Genomic DNA, 25,054 nt, shown 5'->3' with positions numbered 1-25,054 from the left:
GCCCTCGCGTGTGCACGTAAACATAAGCGCAGGTCCTCGGTTTTTCACCCGTCAGAGCTACTCTGCTATGTTCAGCTGGAGCTACACCAGGGAGGGAGCCGACCCGCAATTTCTCCAGCCCCAAACCCAATCTTTACCCTGCTTTGAAACACTTATGAATTATTCCACAAACTGATGAGCGGGGGAGTTCAGCAGAGGCTTTCAAATTCACAGAACTAGAAAAATCAGATGGAAAAGGCTTAATGCTGGAAAATGCAGGACCGTTCCCTGCAGTGGGATCCCAGGAGCTTTGTGCAAACTAGTTTTAAACCTTGAAGTCTTTAATACAACTTCCTGTTTTATTTTTATTTTACCTAGACTGGTATTTACTAATAAATATGCAGCTCGCTGTATACAGAACAGCAGGTAGCTCCCATTTACAGCTGTATATAACTGACTGCAATATTCAACACCCTTACTCTGCTATGCAGTATAATACTCACAATAAAACACATACCGTATTTGCAACTGTGTCCATGCTACTATTCTGGTACGTGACACACATTAAAAAACAAATTCAGAACATAGAAAAGAATTTACCATTTACACAAAAAAGATGCGTTGGGATTTTCAATAAGTTCTAGCATAATACAGTATCATTTTTATATCTTGTCTGCTCCCTTGGTCTTGCCGATTTAATACGTCTTTTCTCTCTATAACCATAAACCTATAGGTTGTATATAGATTTTTTTAAACATAATATACGGTGCCGGTGTGTATTTATAAAACTTTACTATAGAAATGTAAGAATTGTAAGAATGACTCAGTCCGAGGGCCATCCAGGCCAATATCCTGTCTCCCACGGTTTTTTTCATTAATATGGATTAGGCAGACAATACAGTTTACTACAACCTCATTTTATAACCACGTTAGTGATAATAATACTGCCTTGTGTATAAATGCTTATAGTGCACAGTGGGCAGGGAAACAGCATCGTCCCCACAGGGAGGGAAACTGAGGCAGGGAAGATGGAGAGATATATACGTATAGTCAGTTTTTTATATATATATATATAAACTTGATGAAGATTATATATAACGGGGACCGATCAAGAGCCCTGGATAAGCTCCACCACCCGCTCCAGCCCTTGCATCCCGCCACGCAGCCCTGGCAGGCACCAAAAGATGGGCCACAAGCCCAGGGGATGCCGCCCTGGGAAGAGTTAATGGTGGAGGTCTGAGCACTGCAGGTGTCTGCTTTTAATTCTTTGCTGCTCTTCTCCCAAACAGCCCAAGGATTTCCACCCTCCCTCCTTCTCCTTTACAAATGAGTGTTTAGCATAAGAAGAGAGGCAAGAGGAGCCAGGGCAGCAGGGAGATCTCCTACAGCCCTTTCTAGGCAACCTGAGCAGGCGGGAAAAGGCAGCTGGCTGGAGCCCAGCGAGAGAGCGGGGACCATGGGACGAGTCTTTTCACATCTGGTTAAGTACTGCTAAACCCTCCGACGAGCTGCCTAATTATTACAACACTTCTGCCGAAAAATTAACGTGCTTGGCTGGCTGCACTGGGGCAGAAAGGGTAGGAAAGCAGCTGTCAGGATGCAGGCAGTGACGGGAGCACCAAGAAAAGAGGTTTGCGGCACAAGAGCACAAGAGAAGGGCAGGGAAGCTCTGCCTGCCGGGATCCTGCTGAGAAAACAGCCTCCTGCCCGCTTTTTTCGCTGCACGGCCCCCAGGAGAGGACAGTGCCAACAGAGTTGTTACTCTAGCAAGGGCAGCCCTTACAAAGAGCTCAACTGACATGCCCTGCCTACCAAAATCAACAGAACGACCTGCCGGCATCCCCAAAAATACAGGATTATCCTGAGGATGCAACAGCAGGGCCGGGAACAGGACCGGGGGCTCTGGGCTCCCCTCTGCCCGGCCTCTGCTCTCCTCTCCTTCTTGCTGAGCCCTCATTTCAGTAATTTCCGCACAATCCAAGCGTGGCACCTTATTTCTGTAGGTCTCTATAGGCCCTATAGGTACAGTACCACCGAGGGAGCATCATTCATATGCGTGTCTCCCTGCAAAACCCACTTAGGAAGGGCTGCAGAAAGGACACCAGTAGCTGGTGGGTACCGCTCCCCCAGGGCGGTCGTCTCCATGGCAGGTTATCGCAAGCACTCAGGTAGGTAAAGCTTCTTTCTGCTACAGCTGCGGTGGGATTAATCTCTCTCCCTAGACAAAAAGGTGGGCTTATTTCCCGAGAGGTGTCCAAGTACACCCAGAGAGCTCGGCAAAAGCAGCAGCCCGCTGGGTGCCTTTTACCCACAGACATTTGATGAAATTAATGACACAAAAGTAAGTATAAAGGCTAAGACAAATAGAACTGGCAACAACTTGAACCTTTGGCCTGTCCTTTGAAAGTCTCTGGCAAGTCTCAAATCTTCTTGATCTGCTCACTAAAGGGATGACTGTCCCACAATTATTTTCCAAGCATTTGTTGGCAAGTTGTAGGAGGAAAAAGGCATTTCACTGAAGCTGTTAGTACAAAAGCTCAGCTCCAGCCAGGGCCCTGGACTCCACTTCAAATTATAATATTTTAAGTACCTGAAAATAAATATTTTGTCAGCTGCTGAGAATTAAGAAGTAGCTTCGACCTTTCAGAGAGGGGAACCCTGCGGAGAGCGGCGAGCCTCAGAGAGTTAGTTGCAAAACAAGCTTTGCCCGAGCCATTCAACCTGTCTAGCACACACACAGCCTCCTCTCCCGCGCTCCTGGCTCCTTGCAAGCTGCCCAGAGCCTTCTGGGGCACGACAGGCTCTCGTGCACCCAGCAGCTCCTTCCCAGCTGGACAGTGTGCTAACGAAAGACACTGGAGCAATACTTTACTATAAACTGGATGCTACGAGTAAAATGAGCATCCCTGAGACAGCAACAGCGGCGTGTCAGGGCTTCCTACTAAGGGTCACCAGTCCACTCCTGTGTTGCTCACTGGTGCTGTTGTTTCATGCCGTACCATGCACAGTCCAAGGAATTTTATCCACAAGGATTAAAAATACTCACTTCTGTTTTATAACATCTGACTATGACCAAGCACCTGGACAGATGGACCGATCACCTCTCAGACCTCCGAGCCACAACGAACACTGTTCATGCTTCAGCGATGGCAAAAGGAACCCACACAAAGCAGAAGATCTCTGGTTTTCCAGCAGAGCTCAAAGAGTTAAATCCCTCTCCCTTCCCCCCAATCTTTCTGCCTTTGGCCTTTAGATCAGCCCTGGTTGCCAATGAGGACTCATCGAAACACCACGAGGCTGGGCCTGTCAGGAAGGAAACCAGCGCGTCCAGAGTTTTGTTGTTCTAAAGACTTTTTTTTTTTTTTATTTTATTTTACTGCTCAGGAAGGAAGCCAGAGCCTGCGCTTTGACTCCAAGAATGTCGATTACTCATCCTTCCCTGCATTATTTCTTTTATCTCTCACTTTTATCTACCTTACTCCAAATTTTTCTCCCCCGTTCTTTCTCTACCGTTCTCTCTCTAGCCACTGCTTTCAGCTGCTCATCCAAGTTTCATCAAAAAAAATATCTGGCAACTGTTTCTTCGGAATAAAATCCCAATGATAATGTTTATTAAACAAGCCTCCATCCCTCCCCCCACACAGCCTTTTCAATCCTGGTGTAACCATCCGGGTACCAGGGTTATAACCACTGCCGTAGGACCTGAGCACCTCCAAAACGTGAACACAACCACCCTCAGCGTACGGCTGTGCTACGAGAATATCGTAACCCCTGCTTTAAAGACTGGCGATGAGAAATGACTCTGCTTGTCCAAGGTCAATAGAGTCCACAGCACAAGCACAACCTACGCTGAGGGCTTTGCCCAGGCAGCCCTTCCCTCTTCCTGCTCTGCATGGCTGCAAGGAGAAGGCGCGCTCAGCTCTGCCAATAAACATGCCCTTCATCTTCAATACCCCCACACCACTCAAGCTAGAATTGCGCAACAAAAGTAAAATAATCGGTATGTGACAAGTCGATGACACATTTCCTTAGCTGCAAAAAAAAACGTGGGTCCTGGATCTCCCGAATGTCGGTGAGCCACCTGAGTACATAGCAGAGAGACTATCAGCAAGTGGTGCCTAACTGCCTTCTCCTCCCAGGGTCTGCAAAATCCATCACACCACCCGGGGATTTCCTTTTCTTCTTTGCCCAGGTGCAGCTAACAACCCAGACACAACTGGCAACATCTGGGAGAACGCAGACCCAGATGTTTCTCATTGACATCGTAACCTTCCCCAGCCTTCGCCAGGGCGTGCCCGCTCCCCAGCGTGGGCGCCCGGGTGGGAGATGCACACACTCAAGGGCAGACCTGGGTCCTTACAGTGTTCCTGAAGAGATGACCAAAGGTGAAGCATTTTTTTGAATTTAAGGCCCCTTCTTCCTTGAGGTGTGCTGTAAACCTGGGGACTGGTCCGGACCACACCATACGCAGCTTTCCTGGGCTACAACACCCACAACTTCTCAGTTACATGCAAGCAAGGCCAGTTCAACTTCTCTGTGCCCAGCTCTGTCTTGCTCTAACACAAACCTCCCCTGTTTCCACAGTTAACGTGTTGTTTTCATTTTAAGAGGGGAAAGTAACGAGATGGTGGGAACATTACTTCTGGCTAATGGAGACAGAGATCTGCAAACTTTCACGGCTTAGTTTTTCCAGCATATCCCAGTCCTGATCCAAATACCATCATACTTATTTCAGTCCTGGACCCAACATGGGACTGGACACAATGCATTGGCCAAATTAAGGCAGAAATAACTTGTAGCGCTTTTCTACTTCACACTCTCTCAGACCTCTTGCTGAAATTAAATTTCTGGTCTCCAGCCTCCCTGCTTCCCCCACTACTGAATCTCTAGGCGCCTTCAACACGGCTTCCCTGAACATGCTAGCCCCAAAACTTGAGCGAAGGCAGGCTGCCGATCACCACACCTCTTCTGTAACCAGAACAACTCTTTGAGAGCAACACTTCTGTGCGTGAACCCAAATACGCAGAAAGGAGGAGCAGCACAGACGGTGGCAACCAGCCCCCAGGAGCAGAGAGCGCAGGAGCAATGCCAGCAGTCCTGTACTGAGCAAAGTGCAAAACCGAGGGCAAAGAAGCAGGGTTGTAAGAATTTAGCTGCTCATTCTCCCCTTCTCCTGTCTAAGGGGCACCTCCTGATGTATGTAATCCACTCAGGCTGGCAACTTTTTGATTGTGACCGTTAAGTTCCTCTGCTTCTGCTCCGCACCGGGTTACCCAGGTCACTGATTGCTCCTTCATCTCCCCAGTAAAAAAAAAAAGGCCAGTGGTCAAACTGCCTCCTCGGGGAGGCTGAAGACAAGTGCTCAGGAGGGAAATGCTGTCACCCCGGCTAAGGACTTTGCTGGAGGCTCACCTCCAACCTATAGCACTGGTAATGGGAAGTGAGACTGGTTTGCAAGGAGGAGAATAAACAAGAGTCTGCAGCCCCCTCGACGGTGCTGCGGCGTTTGGCCTGGATCCCTCCGACCTGGGCCGATACCCAGCACCCGAGACGGCACTTTCCACCCATCCACAGCCGTCAGGAACCTCCATGCTGCAAACAGCAACGAGGAGACAAGGTTCCCTCTAGCCTGCATGGGCCAAAGGTTGGCCTGGGTGCGGGGTGGCTCTGCCGCGGCACGGCCAGGCCACCCTGATAAGGCTTTCCCTCGCCCAGCCCGAGGCGCAGCACCCAGGATGCCGTTCGCCCCCACGAGCCCTCCTCCCTGCTCGCTCACAAACACCCTCGCATCGCCGCCGGCACAGCGCGGGGGCTTCGGCGGGGGGCCCGGTAAGGAATTTTGTGGAGTCTCCCCCCAAGCAGGACTGGGACAGAAAACTCCGAAAGTAATCTTCAATATTGGAAGCAAGGTTGGAGGAGAAGGCAGAGCTGTAATCTGGTACCGGGTCTTTTCCCATCCCGGCACAACTGCCAAAGCAGGCTCTCCGTGATGAGGGATTATTATCCTATGCCTCCTTATAGTGAGGGATGTTACAGGACAGACAATTTCACATACTAAATGGCTTTGCAAGTTGTTTCCTAAAGCGCGGGGAAACAACACCAAAATCAGATGAAAAGGTTGAGTCCTTTTTAATTAAAAAGATCTTAATTTGAATCAAAGTACCAAAAATCCCAATAGAAAGAAATGGGTCCGTCAGGGCAGTCCCCTGAGTTTTACTTCTTGCTCTGTTTACAAAACCTATTGCATTTGGTGAGGCTGTCACAGGGAGCCTTTACCCCGGCAGCACGCTGCTCGCCTGCTGACTGACGCCCCAGTGTTTTCTGTTTTAGTTTTCATGCAAGAGCCGCAAAGCGCTCCACCTTCCTTCCAAGGAACAAGCCTGCGCTCGGGAAACCAGCCATGCCAGCAAGCCCAACATCTGCAGCTGGACTCGTCTTGCCGCCCTCACCCTCCTCGGGGCTGCAGCATCGCAAATTTGCAAAGCACGGGCAAGGCTGTAGGATTGCACCAGCGAAAGGCTCATGCCTGAAAGCTCTTTGGTCTTTCCAGATTAAAAACTTGACGTTGTTACTCTAGCGAGAGCCAGTTACTAAGAATCAGTGCTGCTGGGGGAAAGCAAGGACACAGTTTCCAGCTCTTCCTTTTAGGGGTATCGAGAGACACTTAGTGCCTTCCTTTTCCCACTGCAGAACAGCCCGGTATTCACACGAAAAACTACAAAACACATTCTTGCTCTGCAATTCAGTGAGAAAGCAGATCTCAGCCTCAAGTTACCAAAAAAGGAAGGTTTTAAAACAATACTGATTAGAAACAATGTCCCAAGTGAGGAAAAATACGATGGAAGTGTCCCACACCTGAACTCAATGAGCAGTTTCACTGTCACCAGGACTCCCTCCCCATGTTATCTGCGTTTAAGACAATAAATCTCTCTCTGCCTCGCTCCTTCCCAACATTGCTTTTCCCCCTCTTCTGTTGCTCAGGGTACTGCTGCAATTCAAGATGCCAGCAAATGGTTGAAGGAGAGGAGAAAGTGGTGGCTAAAGAAGAACACCCAGCTTACCACAGTCACCATCCATGTTTTCAAAAGACAAGACAAAGAAGGAGAGGACAGACACAGATAGTACCAAATCCCACAGTACTTTTTCAGCCAGAGCTTTCAACGACTTGAGGACTGGGTCCCAGAGAAGGACTGCCAATCTGGCCAACAAATATGCAGTACCCTAGCAGCGACAGGAAAATACTTCAGCACTAAGACGTAAGGAAAACTGAATTCAGGGTGATGAATTTGCCCCGAATGTCTGTAACCTGCAAGTTTATATACACAGGGATCGCTCAGGCCAGCAGAGCCACGCAAGCAAACAGCGAGGTTGCATAAAAGGGGAGAAAGACACACATACAGATTACATGTGTCGATCTAAAAAAAAAAAAACCACACATGCCCTTTTTCAGAGGATGCTGTATAGGAATCCAATCCCACATTAAATTTCCAAATAGAAATCCATTATTCCCGAAGAAATTCAATTGCTTTGCATAGCTGAAAAATGTCCTCAGAAGTCCCCAAATCTGCTATTCCATCCTGAAGAAGTGAGGTGAAAAATTCATAGGCTATCAAGCAAACTGACGTGATCGAAGACCACCAGTGACACGAACCGCGGGATAAAAATCGTCACAATTTGCTTTCAATGGCTGCTTTTCTTGGAATATGGTATTAAAAGAAAACAACTTTGCCCCCACTATGAATTTGCATTAGAAATCCATAATAAAAATAAAGCTTAATATTATACAAATGGGTACCGTTCTCTATAGTGCTCCTGATGCAGATTAAGGTTAGACAGATTTTAGATGACAGTTATTTACCTCAGTCTAACACCATGTATGCACAAATGGAATTTATTTTATAGCTGCAGATATTAGCCAGAAAAAAAAAAGAGATGAGAGGAAATCTTACAGTCTCACGTAAAATATAATTATGTCTGTTTTCTGCTCCTTGGAAGGCAAACAAAGAGGGAAAGATGAATCTGCTGCTAGCATTTAATGGGACTTGTCTAAATGATATCAAGCAAATAACAACCAGCAACAATTCATAAACACCTTCACTTTTATTTTTTCCAAGGGGGAATTCCAGAAACTCTTAGACTTTGTTGCCTTGAACACTTCCACTCCTACAGAGCAGGATTAGGCCCATGCCTGAGTATGGCTCTTTCCTTCAAGACCTTCAAATTATCACAGAAATAGAAGGGAAGGAAAAAAAAAAAAAAAAGCACTAATGCTTATTCTCTCCCTCCTGAAAAGTACACCCCCCTGCTTCTCCCAATTCCTTACGCAATTGCCACCGATCAACCAGGAAACTGTTACTAACTCCTGAATTTTGCAAGTTAGCAAGTAAAATAATAAAACAGTGTTTTAACTGTCAGAGATCCTGGCTCGCAAAGTGCACTTTGGTCATTTCCTTTAATAACTGTAGTTTAGCAGTAATGATTTATAATAGTTCATAATATTCTACTAACTGTACTATATTAATAATACTAATACTTTGCCCTTGCCTAGTGTCTTCTGTCAGAAGATATCAAAGCGGCACACGCCGCCGTGAGGGAGGTATCACTATATCCCCGTTAGGGATGGGGAAACTGCGACTCCGAGCCATGCCCAAGGTAGGCATTCCCCATCCCCAACCCGGCACGGCAGCCACCAGGTCTGCCTTCACTTCTCCTGCCACAATTTTGTGACAGCAGTCGAGTCTGATCGATGGGGCTGAAGATTTAATGTGATTAAACCCTTCTTGAAAAGCAAGGTTTGGCCAGTGGTTTGGGGGCCGTGGTTTTGGAGGGAAATACCGAGCAAGATGGGGAGTTTGCCCTGCAATTGTACAATAAATACCCTCACGTCAGCATTCAGACGCACGGGGCAAAAGAGGAACAATAAATATTTACTGTGTCCATGCCCATCTCTCCAGCAGGAGACGGATAAATACGACATTTAGGTGTTGCTCGGCACTCCGAGGACGGCGGTTATGAGCCCTGCCACCAACTCCCGGGGAGTCCAAAAAGGAAGAGAAAGGGGACGAGGCATCGCTGGCATGGCTGAGACGACATGAAAGCTGGCCGGATGGCAGCGGCTGCGCGGGGAAACATTTTGGAGGAGAAAACAGCCCCAGCCCTCCCCCTCAAATGATCAATTAAAAGCCATCCTTCTGCCGAGAGCCCGGCGAGGACAGCAAATGAGGGCTGCGAGCAGAACAGCCGCCCGGGCGGGCTCTGCATGACAATTGATGGGAAGGGGAGGCCGGAGGGGGCGGCGGGGGAGGCAGCCCCGTCCCTCCCCTCACCATGGTGATTAGGTATTCCGAGAGCGCCAGATAGCCCCAAATAACAGAAAGAGAAATATAAACTGGAGACCGGCAGATCCAAGGCAGGCCAGATGGCCCCGCAGCCGGCAGGGGCTGCTCCCATGCAACCCTTCCCCACTTTAACTGTTCAAACATTTCTTTATCCCGACAAGACAATTAAGCCGAACGGCGTGGAAAAGAGTCTCGGCAACAGTTTGCAGAGGGAGCGGGAAGGTTGTTGCCAGAAAAGCAGAAAAAGGAGGCGATTGCTGCATACTCCAAGACCTCCCTCCATGCAGCACACCTAGCTCCACGAGGACGGCGCGTTTTCGGTGGCGTGACAGGGATGGACGCGTGGCCTTCATCGCTGCTACTGTCCCTCTGTCTGCCCACCCCTTCAGAAAATCCACTGCTGCTCCTTCACTGCTCCTACATCACGCAGGGCACTGCACAACGGAAAGCAAACGTTCCACCTGATTTATTTCATTATTTCATAAGCAATGTTAAGCTTGCAATTTCCCGTGGTCACGGCTGATTATTATTAGCAACAAAGCATCACTTCACGTTAGACCCCAAATTTTACCGGCGTTGGAAGCGGTGCATCCCAGCAGGAAGAGTCGTGAGCGATGGATGTGTGCGTTCCTCCTCCAACCCATTGTTCTGCCACAGAACATAAGAAGATAAACCTTCTTCCCCCCAGCACACGTACATATGTACACACACAGCTCTCTACATAGGTCCCAGCCCGTAAACACAAAGCCCAACACACGCATGACTGACCGGGTGGGTGACTGTGGAAATCAGACCGAGGACTGTCTCTAAAGCACTACGTTATTCAGGAATTCAAGTTGTGGTCATCATAGCCCTAATGTTCATCACCTGAAGTGCAATTTACATTTGATCAATAACAAACCGGTTGTTTCAAAAGGGAAACTAACTCCATGCTAGAGATGTTCTTTAAAACCCTAAAGTGGAACAAAGAGCTCACTAACACGGCACACAACCTCTCTTGCAGGGGAGAAAGTGGTTGCAGGACAAACCGGCTGTGTCCAGATAACCAAGGTTAAATGTGATTATGAAAAATAATAATCAAAATAATGTTAATAAAACCACCCCCGCTTGACCCACCAGTCCCAAGAGATGAGCGAGGATTGCAAGCGTGCTCACCAACTCCATCGCTAATCCCCAGGGCGCACCAGGAGCTGGGCGAGAGCCACCAGCAGTAGCGGGGACACTGAGGCTAGGAGAGCCAGTGGCCAGGATGTAGAAGGTCACCTTGACACATCAGGCTGTGCTCCACGTGATGAAGACCAAGCAGCAACAGGAACCATCTTCCGTGGTCCCAGAGAGGCTGGGGGTACGGGCAGCCTCGCAGGGACGGCAGAGGTGTCCACTCTGACAAGGTCCAGCTCTTTGCCAAGAGATCCCGGCTTCGGCATGGACCTCTGCCTGTCACTTGGGGGGAAAGCGATGCCGTGGTGACTGGGTACAGAAGGCCACTGGGACGGATTTTATTAGAAGCAAAGAATAAAGCCAGGGATCTTTTTTTTTTTTTTTTCTGATTTTAAAACAGGGCTATAGATCTCTTTTGCAGAAAGGAACATGCCATTTATTTCCACTCCTTCTAGGAATCTCAACTATTGTACGCTTTTTAAAGGAAACCCATAAAATATGTCTCCCAGTGTCTTTAACACATGCTTTACAAGAAGCCCCTAAACTCTAACAAATGGCATTATTTTTCTCAGTAAGCACCTAGGCGAACGGGACCATCCAATACACGTTAGGTCTGCTTCTCCCTGGAAATGTTCCGCTGTTCTACGCGCTCCCCGTACGCTCCATCGCTCCGGATGTCCTGAGTACCTGCATTTTACAGCAAGAGACAATTTGGCCAAACGTAGATATCTCAGCCCAATTTGCCGAATAACAAGGAGCACAATCCCACCTAGATGCAGCCCAAAGCAGATGCTCTCCCTTTGTGGGATGCGCGGGTACAGGTACCGCTGGCAAGCAACACCCTGCTTTAAAAGTTCACCCAAAAGACTGAGCAATCTCTACTGCACAGATACATATCTTACGTGGCCAGGTGCTAATCTGGGTTACATCAGCACATGTCCCAAATAATTTTACTGAATTCTGCCAATTTCCTCCACTGGTGAAAACGAGGATGAGACTTTGCTCCCATGATGCACAGGACTAAATAAAGCAACTTCCAAACACTCCTGGAGATGAAAATGCCTGACTTTGGATTCTCATTTTGCTGCAAAGTATCTCAAGCATAAAGCTATTTTTCAGGAAAATTAAAACTCAGTGCATTGAACTCCTTTTTTTTTTTTTAAAGAAAAAAAAAGGCACATTTCTTAGAAAATCACGATTTAAGCTATGGGGCAAAACAAACATTTTAATGAGCTATTCAAAAAAGGTTCGTGTGCAGTGGTACAGAAGAATATGCAGTGCAACCACAGTAATTCACCTTCCGTGTAACACAAACCCTTTCAGGAATCTGAAAAATACAACTAAAGGATTGAGCTCTGCAAATCTGAAAAGCACCCGTTAGACACGTAAAGGTGTTGCTGATCTAAGAAAATTTTACAATTTTTGCTCTCTGTTGTAGAAAAGCCTTATTACATTTTTTGCCTAGAATCTACAGCCACCTACCTGCAACAGATTCTCCATCAGGAGCACAAACAGGCAGTTTTTGCAAAGGGTTATACATAACGATTACACAAGGAATCCACAAAACTTCTCAGGGACCAATAATAAGAGACAACAACCCCCCCAAAGTATGCATGTATATAGAAACTCCAAATACACGTAGGCAAATGTCAATGCAAAACAGGATCACGATTATATCTGCAAACTGTGATCTCTCGAATTCCTCGTTGCGGAAGTTTTTCTTTCCTAATGGTCAACATCAAAGATCATTAGGATCCTCTAAAAAGCTCCGCCGCTCGCTCTCTCGGCCTCCAGCAAACACACCCATACGTGCGTATGCACACACCAAATAAACTAGCTGTGTTAATGGAGCGAAGTTTCCATGGTGCAGTATCTATATGTGATGGGAATATGATACAGAGCCAACAGACATATTTAGTGTACACTGTCCTGGTAGTTACAGAAGAATTTTAATGCCGATGAAATATCAGGGATGTTGCATTTGCTTGGCTCTACCGTGCAGCAAAGCATCTTAAAGAAATTTAACAATACGGGTAAGAAAAACAACACGACAAAACACCTTCCACTTCTGCCCAAGTTTTCCAAGCTGCCTGCAAAGTTTTTACTCTGCTTCCTTTCCCCAGCAAGTCCCTTGCCGCAGCGCTGGCGGCGCGGGGAGCCGGGTGTCACCGTGCCTGCCTCTCGCACGCGCCTGTGCAAAGCCCCGTTCTGCTCCCAGGAAGGAGAGGACCCACGTTCAACACACGCTGTTGGCAAAGGCAACGCACGGCGGTGGATGTGGATATGGATGCGTCTGTCTGTCCGCAGCTGCGCTCCATGTGGTCTAATTCATTTAACAGATTTACTTCTTTAAATGGGGTATCTGACAGGATTTTGCTAGCAAGATCTATAGCAGCTGATGCACTCTAAATTCGCTTAGCTAGCGGACCCGCTCCTCCGCCGCTATCTCCCAGAGTATTCTTTTGAGCAAGCTTCATTTCCACAGCCAGGTTATATCGATAAGGGAAAGAGCATCGACAAAGATGTCTCTAAGCCTTGCCATCTCACCTGCCTCCCCCCCGGGATAATTATATTACCGGCTTACACACATACACATCCATACACGCTCCCACCTACAGCCGCTTCCCCTACGGACCCAAAAGAAGGGAGAGGAGATGCTGAACAATGAAAGGAGCTTACAGCACAAGAAGTAGCATGGTCGGGGGTGGATCAGAAGGAGAGGGGGGAGACAGATAAGAGATCACATTCGTAGTGCAAGCAATACCCGGCTTCTGCCTTCAGCGGGTATCGTCCTACCCTCGCAAACGCCGACATAAAAGACACACTTGCAGCATATTTCAAAACCAAAGAGCGATGGATTTACAAGGCAGGTTGATTTTATGATGACTTTTATTGAAAAGGTACGCTGGGTTTAGGCAGATGCCTTTTAGCGCCGGTAAGTTAGCACAGTGCCTAATTCAAGCAGACAGCCTGAGGAAGCAGCGCCGACAGGGGAGAGAGAGCCACAATGTCTCTATTACTCTCCTCGGCATCATAAAGGGGAGAAGAAAAATCACGTCTGAAAGGGAGAGGAAGGAGCGGTGCAGCAGGTTTTGGTTGGAAAAAATATAGTAATAATAATAACAACAACAACAATAAAATTGTTTTCTAGGAAGAAAGTTCAACAGAACAAAGGAGGCCGTGTGAAAAGCAAACCACTTGCTCCTTGGTCTACTCGTCTGGGTTTACAGGAAAACTCTAACCATAAGTTAGCGCTCTTCTTCAGGGTACCACGCTCTGCTGTCCCCAGACCACTCCCCATCGTGGGTCACCTCCCAGCTCAGCAAAGCTGGAAGCCTGCCCTTCCCGGCGGAAAGCTCTGCCCCTCTGTGGGGGCAACACCACAAGGGACAAGGTGACGGGGCACAGGGAGTTACAGTCACGAACATGTGGACTGGTTTCCTTCAGTCCAACCAGCGATCTGCTAAAGGGCACATCACCTTTCAGCCGGCACCAGAGGGGGGAAACGCTCAGAGAAAGCACATGGTGCAACAGCTGATTGAATTGGAAGAACGGATTCAGGTTTATGTCTCGAAGAGGGAGCTCGGTGGCCAGAAATAGTCTTAAGTTAACCAGAAGAAAAGGCACTTTTGTCCTAACCTGAGGCACAAATCCTGAAGGTGATGCATTTGCTATAAGAACGGTGTGCATGAAGAAAAGGTCAGAAAGAAATACCCGAAGAAGCAGGGGGTACATGTTTGCTGCGAGCTCTAGGAAAGTTTCTGGCTACACACTCCAGTTGCATCCCTGTTTACACGCATATATGTACCAGCATCTATAGCCTCGCCCTGGGGCACGGACAGCTTTCTGCATGGTCAACACTGTCTCTCCAGCTGTGTGCTGGAAGACGAGTTTCCTTCAAGAGCACCTCACCTTAAAACGTCCACTTAGAAGAGACAAGGCAATACTGCGTGGCTGAGCTTGGCAGGCAGGAAAGGCTGGTTTTCCTCTGCCTTCAGCAAGAACCACAGCACTGCGGGACAATCACCTGTTGACTATCTCAACGAGGCGCAACTAAAGAAGCAACAAGTCAACGGAGGTACTTACATCTGTCACTTCGGTCTTCGGGACTGGATGAGGTCTCCCGGTCAGAAATGAGGCCAGAAACGGCAAAGATCTTCTTCCCCGTATCATCAACTTTGATGGAGCCGGGGGAGCTGGAGGGGAGCTGCGTGCCAAACTCGTACTCCTTCCCATCAGCGTCCGAGAAGCGCAGATGGGGCGAGTCAGTGTCATGGCAGTTTTTCAGGCGCTTGGCCGGCGTAAAGGCCGACTGGTAGCTCTCCCGGTCTTCAGTAGATGCAAAGGGGCGGAAAGCCCCAACGCCGCTGTGGTTCAACATACTGATCGGGGTGCAGTCCAGGTTGGGGGGTGCAAACTGGGGGTGGAGGTGAAGCAGGGATGGAGGAAAGTCACGGTTTGCAAACGCTCCCGGCACCCCGCCTTGCCGGTGATACATGGAGGCAAAAGTGTACGAGCCATTGGTAAAGGGAATATGCACGTCCTTATCTGCTGACACGGGGACCCCAAAAGGCCTCGGCTGCTGGCAGGGAATGGAAGCATCACGGCTGGCTTCGGCGGTGGAGGCGAGAACCATCAGTGCTGGGGATGCCAGCGGGTTGGGGAGATAGGGTGAGTTCTCCATCTTGAACGCTGCCCGGTGTAAGTCCATCGGAGTCTCTTTCCTCAGCAGGATCACAAGCGGAACGATCTTCCCCGGAAGGAAAGCAAAGCGATGCCTGGGAATGGAGCGGGGAAAATTACTGGAGCATCATCACCCTCCGAACGCTGGAAGGAAACAGAAAAGAAAAGAAAACACAACCAGTTAGGTTTCTGCGCTCATCTCTCTGGGACGCTCCAGCAGCAGGGTGGCCACATGCGTTACAACCCACTGGCCGGAGACGCACCACTGTTCTCATTCAAGAAAATCAATAGACAACTTCACACACTAGTGGAATCAGCTCTGGCCCTCCATGTTAAAGGGTATCAGCCAGTGCAGATGAATGAAAGGCAAACCAAACATAATAACATGCAGATTTAATAACCGACTAATAAACAAGGTTCGGTCTAAAATTAAGATAGTAACTCCAAATTATGGTTGGAATTTTATATGGCAAAAGAGGCACGTACATGTAATTGCAGTAAACTTAAGAAAGCCCACACATACACACACCACTATTTGCTTGGGGGTGTGCACATGTGGAACCAACATAAAAATATCTGTTGTACATAGTTACCCAAATAAGCCAGCGTACATGGTTACACCGTACACGACGCCTAAGACATACACAACAGACATGTATTTTCTCTCACTCCCACAGTATATATGGGTAGGTAAGTACTTGCACACACAGTACTTGATACCATCGTGTATATATACACACTGTTGGAATGTAGGAATGTGACTGCGTATGGGTGCTTGTGTGTAATACACAAACACCCGTGCGTACACACGGTCCCTGTTAGCCAAAGGGGAAGAGACTTCCCCAGTAAAATGCCTGGCGTCTCTGACGATATTTAAAATCATAATGGGTGCTTCTGCCATCTGATCTCTGCAAGCGTCTGCCTTTCGGGTCGGGGACAAGAGAGAATGGATCAGTAATTTTAGTTCCTAATGCACTCACTCTTAAGTAGATTTGTAAACTGCCCTGGATGTGCCATTAACATTTAGAGGAAAATGTTAACAAAATTTCTGCCTCGCATCTTGCGGAGCCTCCTAGGTTGGCTGCAGCCACCCAGCCAGCCACAACCCCCTCCCGGGGTGAAAGAAGGGAAAATGCTGCTTTCTGTATCTCCCCCAGTTCACTCCGGCTTTTTGTGTTGTTATTTTCTCCCCCAATCAATCTCGTGTCTTTTCTTTTAAGCTTCCGCCGCCTGCCATTCAGGCCCCACAACCCAGCTTAAAATACAAGGACTATAACTTTGAAACAATATACTAGCCGCTGGAGCTCAAAGGGCCAGAAAAATCATATAATAATAAAAAGCTGTTACAAATTGTGCCTCTTAAATCCAGAGGGTCAAACATCTCAAATAAAACTTAGTGAAAGAGTGTCTCCCTAATGGAGTGCCTTTTGTACTCCATGAATGAGGGAGCCTAGGTTAACAAAGTGTATGAAATCCAGTCTGTGGCTTTAATGCAGTTCAGTGATAACATTTCCTCTCTCCCATCCTGTACCCAGCCGCTCCACCGACTGGTATTAATTGTGAAGATGAGTGGACATCATCTCTCTGCTTCCTCATTTGGCACCCATCCTTACAGACATCATTGCTAAATTACCAGATTATGTATCTCGCATTAACGGATTTGCTCTCTTCCAAATTTTAAATAACTTTCCCGTCGAGTTCTCGCCATGGAGAGCGAGGGGAGAGGGAGAGCGAGGGATGCCAAGGGCATCCTGGTCAGCGCTGCAGTCCTGGGTACACTCGCTCCGCCGCTTCATGCAAGGCTGATCGAAAACTGGAGGTCAGGAAACTGCAGCCACTGGCAAATTTGGAGTTGCTGGGGGCTTATGCAACCGTGTAAATATATATATACACACGCATGATTATATAGCTGAAGAGATGCATGCAAATGAGCCACCGTTCTCAGAAATAAACAATCATTAACATGGAAGTGAAACTGAGCAGTCACGGGAAAACATGGATTTCCAGGGAAAAAAAAAGCAACCACCCCTGCCCCCTCTTCTATTTTTACTTGTGCTATCACCCCATTACGTTAAATGTATTTCATAAATTAGTAATCTGGCCGCAACACTTGACACTCCTGTAGGATACCGTGAATCACTACGGCCGTTTATTCGTTTGCAAACTTCATTACACCGGGAATAAATCAACACATTACAATATCTCAGCCAGCCAAATTTAATTTTTTTTCAGCTCCCGCTTCCTTTTTCGTTCTCTCTTGCTCCCTTCTCGCCCAGCACCTCCCCACCCCCAGCAAGACGGACAGATTAGACTGCGGCGGACCAGTCATTATGAAAATCTATCGTTAATACACTCCCAATGTCAAAATGTCATAGGTTTAAATAGAGAACCCCAAAATAAGAAAACTAACTGACCTTCTTAATTAAAAAAATATGGATTGCAGGGTAATCAGCTGGAGGGAACATTTGGGTGCCGGGAAGGCAGTGGGCACAGGTGGAGTGAGGAACTGCTACTTTTCTGCCTCTATGCTGATTTTTTTTAATTTAGCACCTCGCGCAAATCCAGATTAAAATAACTCCAGCTATTGATCCGAGCAGTGGAATTGACATTAATTTTAGTTCACTTCTCACTTTGCAAAGGGATCAATAGGAAGTAATAACAGCTGACATCCCCGCTGAAAGGAGGAGAAAAGACGGGCTAGAGACAGAAATCGAAAAGCAACCAAATAAATCAGCAGCTACTTTTCCACGGCATCAGACAAACTCCAAACAGATTGCAAAAAGTCTTTGTTGAATTAACTAAACAAGGAGTAGAGGGAAGGGGGGGTGGAGATCCATCTAGGAAGCTACATAAACTGTCTACCAAGTATGAAGGTTAGACGGACAGACTGAAAACAAACTCTAATTTCTTTATTATTATTTTTTTCATGGCTACCTATATGCACAGTTACTGGTTTTTAGAGCTACCCTGTTTAAGGTGTACACAAATTACCTGTGTAAACGTGTATGTTACTAATAACGAGGCTAAACACACCACAACCAAGACAAATTGAATCAACAGCCTTTAGCTCTGAACCATAAAAAAAAAAAATCTCTCACCAAGGAACAAGTTGTAATCAGTTATCTCTGGCTCAGTTTTGGTTCCTCTCCTTACGAAGGTTGTAGCACTGTGCTGAATTAGTTAAGAGGAAAGTCTGATAAAAGTAGGAGAAGCCATGACAGAGCTGGATTTAGCAGGCATCACACAAACACCCAGCAAGTGGAGAAAACAGCAGTGACCACTGGTTATAAGCGTAAAACCCACTTGCTAATCAGCCTGCAAAGAAACACGCACATATGCAAGCACATGCACACCCCATATGCAGCCACCAGATCTGCAAGTCTTTTAGTAAAATGTTACTCAGAGTTCCTATTACTAAATCACCTCTCTGCTATCGATTAAAATAAATAAAACACACCACTCTGGTTTCTACAACAGGTTGCATTTTTGTGGTCTCTCAACCATTTCCAAATGCCAGAGATTAAAATAATGGGGCAAATTAACATTTTTCTCCCTCCAGAAACAAAGTTTTCTTGGGGAAAAAAATTAATTAACAAGCTAAGGGGAAAAAAAAAGATTAAAACAATAGGAAATCCAGGAAAATTGATGATGCATGTAAATTAGGAAAGACCCAGAAAAAAATCACAATATCCATTTACATTAAAAAGTTTTTTCCCCATAAATGTCAAGTAGGAATTTAGAAATATGCTCTGCGCAGAAAAGCCAAAGATTATAAAACAAAATAATGCCAGCTGTTTGGGGATTTAAGTGCTCAAATGGATTATATATTTGAACCAAACTGGATTTCCTTATAATAAATAAAACAAATGCAAGCTCGAAAGCCAACAAAGGAGAGCTCTCATCACTGGATTAAGATACAAAGGAAAAACAGTTAATTTTTTTTCCAACGCGTGAAATATGCCAACTGCAGCCGCACACCCGGGCAGCTGCTGTGAAAACCTGTTTAAGGGGAAAAGAAAAAAAAAAAAAAAAAAAAAAAATAGGAGAGCGGGGAGCGGAGGAGCCGGCGGCGGGGACGGCCGGAGCGACCAGCCCCGGTCCCGGTCCCCGGTCGGCTCCGCCGGGCAGGGCAGCCCGGCCTCTGCCCCTTGGCCCCGCACTGCGCGCCCGCTTTTGTTTTGCTGCAAACTTCTTCCAAAAAACAAAAAAAAATTATTATTTTCTTAAGAAAAAAAGGCGGAAAAAATAAAAGCCCCCGGGCGGAGAGGGTGCTCCCCGCGGCGGCGGGCTGCAGGAGAGAGGAAGCGCCGGGGCTTCGGCAAGAGGAAAAAAAAAAAGAAAGAGGGAAAGAAGAAAGAAAAAACCAAAACCCAACCCCGCAACCTACCGAGGGGTTTGCTGGCCGCTTCGCCCCCGGCCCGCGCCCCCCGGCCCCGCTCCCAACTTGGCGAAATCCGAACGAAAATCGCGGGCGGCGTCGCCCCGGGGAAAGCCCCGCTCCACCGGGCAGGGCGGGCGGGCGGGCGGCGGACGCGCCCCGGCCCCTGGCACCGGCCCCGGCCCCGGCCCCGGCCCCAGCCCCCTCCGGCAGCGCCCGCCTCGGCGCGGAAAGCCAACCGGGCTGGCACCCGCCGGCCGCCCCCTTTACCTCCCGCTCCCGGTTTTTCTCCCCCGCCCGGGGGAGCGGAGGGGGAGAGGGGGTGTTAAATAAACCCAAATAAAATAAAATAAGAAGGGGGCGAGCCCCGGGCTGGAGCCTACCGACGCCGCCAAGCCCCGCCGCTCCGCTCTCCCCGCCGGCAAATTAAACAGGTGTTTGGCGGCCCGGCGGGGCCGGGGCTGCGGGCACGGCTCGGCTCGGCCCGGCTCGGCTCGGCTCGGCCCCCGGTCCCGCCCGCCCCGCCGGGAAGCGGCGAGCGGGACGCAGCCGGGGCTGCTCCTCTCCTGCCTTCTCGGGAATTGTTCACGCCCGGGGAGGGCGGCGGGAGGGGGATCCGCCGGTCCGGTCCGTACAGCCCGTTAGGTCGGCTTCCCCCCCCAGCCCCCCACCACTTTTTCCTCCTCCTTAAACCCCCAAGTCACAAAGATCATCAAACGCGAAGATGACCAGAGTTGTTTGGATTTATTGCAACAATCACTTACCATACACATTTCCTGTGTGGAAGGATAAGCATTCAATACAACTCTTTAAGTAGACAGTTCCTAATGATTTCATTGTGGTCAACCAGATGGTTTTTATGTATTTAGATCTGAAGGTGAAGAATTATTTTCCACGCTTCCAACCTATTTACAGACTTCCCTGGTCTAGAGCTGGGGTTGTTGGGTAATAGAAAGAAAATCCTGCGATTTCTCGATCGCATCGCTGGATGATCCAGAAAGTTTTCTAAAGGACCTAAAGCGAAAACAGGGATAATTCCTTTCACCTCTTCTGGCTTTCCAAGCTACGCAATTCACATGTGAAGTAATTTTAGCTCATTCGTTGAATAACGCTGACAATTTAAACCGCCTCTCTACCTTTGTTTTATCTGCAATAATAAAACCAGAACAACACCGCATGTGAGATCCAGGCGTTTGGTTCCTACCTGAAAGCAGTCGGGGGCAAGGGCGGCAATCTTTTAGGGATGAAGGACCCGAGGAGGGGCGAGGATGTTGGACAAACTTCAGCCTCGTCCAAAATTAAGCTAAGTGGCGACTTAACAACGTGCGTTTAAAAAAAAAGAATTCGGTCTTCGTGCGGGGATCGCGCATTTTTGGTACGGCTTAAAACTAAAGTTCACACGGGGACTGCACGACTGCAAAAATGAAAGCTTCGGAGGAAATAAAATTACTGGCTTTTCAGTGTTTCTTGAGCGCACGGAAACCCTGGCGGGGTTTTTTGCAGATACTTTTATTGCAAAATAAAAGCCTTAGTTTGTGTATTTGGGAAAAAAAAAAAAAAGAAAAAAACCAAACCAAAACCAACCCTGGGTGGGTGGGTGCGTGGATCTGCTTATTTCCTTTGAAAAAAGTTTTTGTTTCGCAGCCGCTGGGAAATGAAATTGTCGCTGCCCAGAGCGACCGTGGAGAGAGCGAGGTCCTGGGCGCAGCGGAGGGAAGCGAGGAAATAACTCCCCGGCTTGCCCCACCAAAAAAATAAGGGGAGGGGAAAAAAAAAAAAAAAGAGTTAAAAAAAAAAAAATCTATTTCGGAGCCAGGGAGCTGTGCCGATCTCTGGGTCCGGCCGCGTTCCCCCCCCCCCCCACGGCGTGCGCCGTCCCCAGCCGGGCTGCCGCGGCGGTCCCCGGCACCTGATCCCCCTGGTGGCTACCGGTCCCCCCCCCCGGAAAGCCACCGAGGGGGGCGGGGGGGGAGGATCCGGGCAGCTCCGGGCTCGCCGAGGGTGCGGGGGGGCTGGGGGGGCCCCCCTTTTATCTGCCTTTCCCCCTCGGTATTACCATGCCGATCCCCACCCACCCGGCCCTCCCCGCGGCCGGCGCGGCTCCCCGCCGCCGAGCTGCCCGGCTTCCCCGGAGCTGCGGAGGGAGAAGGGGGAAGGGGGGAAAGGGCGCGGGGGGTTGGGGTGGAGGTAGGAGGCGGGGGGAGAGGGGGGGAAGAGAGAAACTTGCCGTGCAAAGTTTGCGTGTGGCCGGGCGGCCCCGGTGGCCGGTACTCACGGTGCGGCTGCCGGCGGGCGCTGCGCGGAGCTGGCGGCGTGCGGGGAGCAGGGGAGTCCCGGGCGTGCTGGCCCCGCTGCGCGCCCGCGGCTCGCATGTAGCAGAGCGGGAGGCGCCGGGGGTGCGAGGGAAGGAGCAGTGCTGCCTCTCAGTGCCGGCTCTCATCAGTGAATGAGCCTCCACTCTCCGAGGGACTCCTGCCTGCACACACACACACACGCACACACACACACGCCCGCACACACACACGCACTCACACACACACACTCGCACACGGAGCCAGGCTGAGCACTGCATACATTAGGGCACTCGGGCAGTATGGGAAATGCAGTCCAGGACCGGGCGCCCACCCGCCGGCCGGCAGTCAGGCGCAGCCCCCGGAGTTGCCCAAACGGGGCCTCGGGGGGGCTGCTCCCCTCCCAGGGTTGCCGCTTCTCCCCCTGCCCCTCCGCACCGGCGTCACCCACCCGCCCTTAGTTCCTGGCACCGGTCATATTTTCCACCGTGCGGCTCCCTCCCAAATCGCAGCGGGACGCTGCAGGGCTCCCCGGGCGGCAGCAGCCCCTCCGGGGCAGCCCCGTACCCCCCCAGCCCTGGGGCAGCCGGCACCCCTCGGGACGCTCACGGGCACGCAGCCTTCCCCCACGCACCCTGCTGCGTCTCCTGGCGCTCAGGGGTGCCCGGGGGTGGGCAGTTCGAACAGCATCCCCAAATTCGCCTTGGACAGCCACGGCAGAGCCAGCGAGCAAATTAGGGACTTCACACTCCCAGTGTTTCTCCAACTGCAGCACGCACGCACGGCACGCACATTGCTATTTTAATGTTTCCTGGATGCACGTCGCAGCTCTGCACGAACCCTCCCGCACACACGCTCCACCTCGGCCGCCGGCGACTCCCCTGCCAGCCCGCCGATCGTCCGAGCGAAAACTGACGGTCGTAGGAAATGGAAGAGCCAGTTTTTGATGGGGGCTCAGATGAAACGCTTGTCTCATTGTTTCTTGTGAAGGACACCAGGGACTGATCTGAGAGACTTATTTATTGCAGCCAGGAGGGAACCATTTGGGTTTTTTCTTCAGCTTCTAAATAGTTTCAGGTTGTTCTTAAAAATAGAGCATGGGGAGCATTTTTTGGCTCTTTTCTAACTCTGCACTGGCATTCTCAAAATATGACCGTGTTATACAACGTACGCTGAAAAAAGAAGTCCTCTCCATCAGCGTCATCAACCACTTGGGCTACATCCTATGTGTGTGTGTGAGAGTAAAAGGGATTATGTGCTTATGTCATCCAACAACTTTTGTGTAAGCAGTGACTCATCACTAAAGTATACGGGCTGGTTTTCCCTGTTATTCCACGGGATCGCTGAATGCGCCAACCCCTATAAAAGTGTCCACAGGCACGGTAAGAAACATGGCCCCAGGCCTTCCTTCACTGGGTGCATTGTGCAGACCATAAGGGTTTGCTTCTCCGCTGGGCTGAAGCTCGCCCATCCTTTCTACATCACTTCAGAGACAGGTCTTAGGCAGAGTGCTTGCATGCCTCGTGAATGCAAAAATCTTTGGAAATGGTAGTAAAAAAAAAAAAAGAGCTTTCTTATTTTCACACTTAAATTTCAAAATAAAACGACACGGCATTTCAAGCTCCTCAACTCAGAGAAAGCACCTGGGTGAAGGAGCTCCATGTACTTTCTTTACATACCCATCAGTAGCTCTGCTCCCTGCTCTGACCTGCAGCTCAGCCATACAGCGGCTGATGATACTCAACAAAAAGAGCATGCTTCCCCTTCGAGGCATCGGCTCCGCTGCTGCTTTCCTGCACACCGTGTGCAGGAGCGAGGAGGCTGGCAGGGCAGGCAGCAAGCGCTGCCTTCTTCCTTGGATCAGCCGTGGCGTGATGGTAAGTTGGTCTCAGATTCCTGAGCTCCTTTTCTGCTTCATGTGAAAACTGGCATTTAGATATTCCAGGTAAAAATCTCTCACAATTGTGAGCAAACATTACTCTGCATATATTCTGCTCATGAATAACATCTTGCAGTTACTCCTTGATTAACCGAAGTTGTGATTTTGGGGGTTAGTTGTTTCTAACACCTCCTTGGAAATAGCTGCCCCACAGGCTGCGTGTACAGACACGCCCCAACACCCGAGTCCTCTGATTTGTGGGGGGACACTGAATTAATTGGCACCACAGACATTTCCAAGGCACTCATCCTGCAGCGTGCTCCACACAGACAGGACCAACCAGCTGAGGACTTTGGTAAATATTCTGTAGGTTTGTATAGATGAGCCAGGTTTTAAATAACATCAGAGTTTTGACACACTTCAGGAAGCCACATTAAAAAACAACCCTTATCTCCCAGGGATCTTGGGGAAAACATTCAGCCTGTGAACAGGCACAGCCCAATTCTGCTCCAGCTTCACAGTCGCAATCACACAATTCTGGTTTAAAAAGCGCTCTTATTATAAGGCTGTATTTTCAGTACTTACAACATCGTGAAAAATGATCCCTCAGATTTAAACTTCTTTCTTTTGTTCTTAGCCAAAAAGCAATTATTTTTTTTTTACTTTTTCAGTTTCTTAGTGTGGAAAAAAGGATCTGAATCCTGCACTAGTGTCCAATTTATGCTAGCTGAGAATCAAGCTCCATGTTTTGAGGCTCTAAAAAAATTATGCAGCTTTATTTAACTTTATGTTACTGCACCGTTACACAAGAACTTAATACAGTTTGGATTCAGGGAGCAAGTCTGGCATTTAGCTAGCTTCTGTGAGCAATGTCTTCAGAGGAAAATGAGAAGATACACTCAAGTTATTTATATTTGTAATTACCATTAATCTGTATTACTAATGAGGGTTTTGATCCTGAAAATGGATCCATAAACATGGACTCCTGCACCACTATGGAGCTGTGATATGCACAGAGGCCCATAGGAAAAATTTCCACTGAAATATATTCTACACTGATAATTTGGACCCTAAAATAACTTTGAACATCTGATTTAACTTTGTGTGTATTGCTCATGTCTAGGAGTAATAGGGGACACCTCAATTTCTTTTTTTTTTTTTTTTCTCATTTAACAGTAAAACAAAATTTGAGATTGTTATGGGCTATCACAGTGCTGTACTTTCTCATTGCAAATGCTGTTCTAAATACTGAAGTCTAAATTAAATTAATATATACAATCCTGAGCCTACAGAGTTGATTAGATGCACTTAACTTTTTGCATACAGATTTCAGTAGGATTACCAA

At 48.6% G+C, this 25,054-nt stretch overlaps 1 protein-coding gene across 4 annotated transcripts in view; it reads right to left on the bottom strand.

Annotated features, from left to right (window-relative positions):
• Window positions 1–21,949, bottom strand: part of RNF220 (ring finger protein 220) — a 234,959-nt gene extending 213,010 nt beyond the window's left edge. For 2 of the 4 annotated variants that reach the window (XM_030032617.2, XM_030032621.2), the window contains exons 1-2: window positions 21,815–21,947; window positions 14,565–15,305 (exon numbers count right to left, since the gene is read on the bottom strand). In XM_030032617.2, coding sequence (XP_029888477.1) covers window positions 14,565–15,189 — 625 coding nt within the window. In that variant the 5' untranslated portion in view covers window positions 15,190–15,305; window positions 21,815–21,947. Of the gene's footprint in view, window positions 1–14,564; window positions 15,306–21,814 lie in introns of all 4 variants that reach the window. The other 2 variants (XM_030032620.2, XM_030032619.2) reach the window with 2 other exon arrangements.
• Window positions 21,950–25,054: the final 3,105 nt, after the last annotated feature.

Source organism: Aquila chrysaetos, chromosome 12, assembly GCF_900496995.4.
Source record: "Aquila chrysaetos chrysaetos chromosome 12, bAquChr1.4, whole genome shotgun sequence".
Taxonomy (NCBI): domain Eukaryota; kingdom Metazoa; phylum Chordata; class Aves; order Accipitriformes; family Accipitridae; genus Aquila; species Aquila chrysaetos.
The sequence above is the reverse complement of the archived record's forward strand: the minus strand, read 5'-3'. Positions and strand labels throughout refer to the sequence as shown.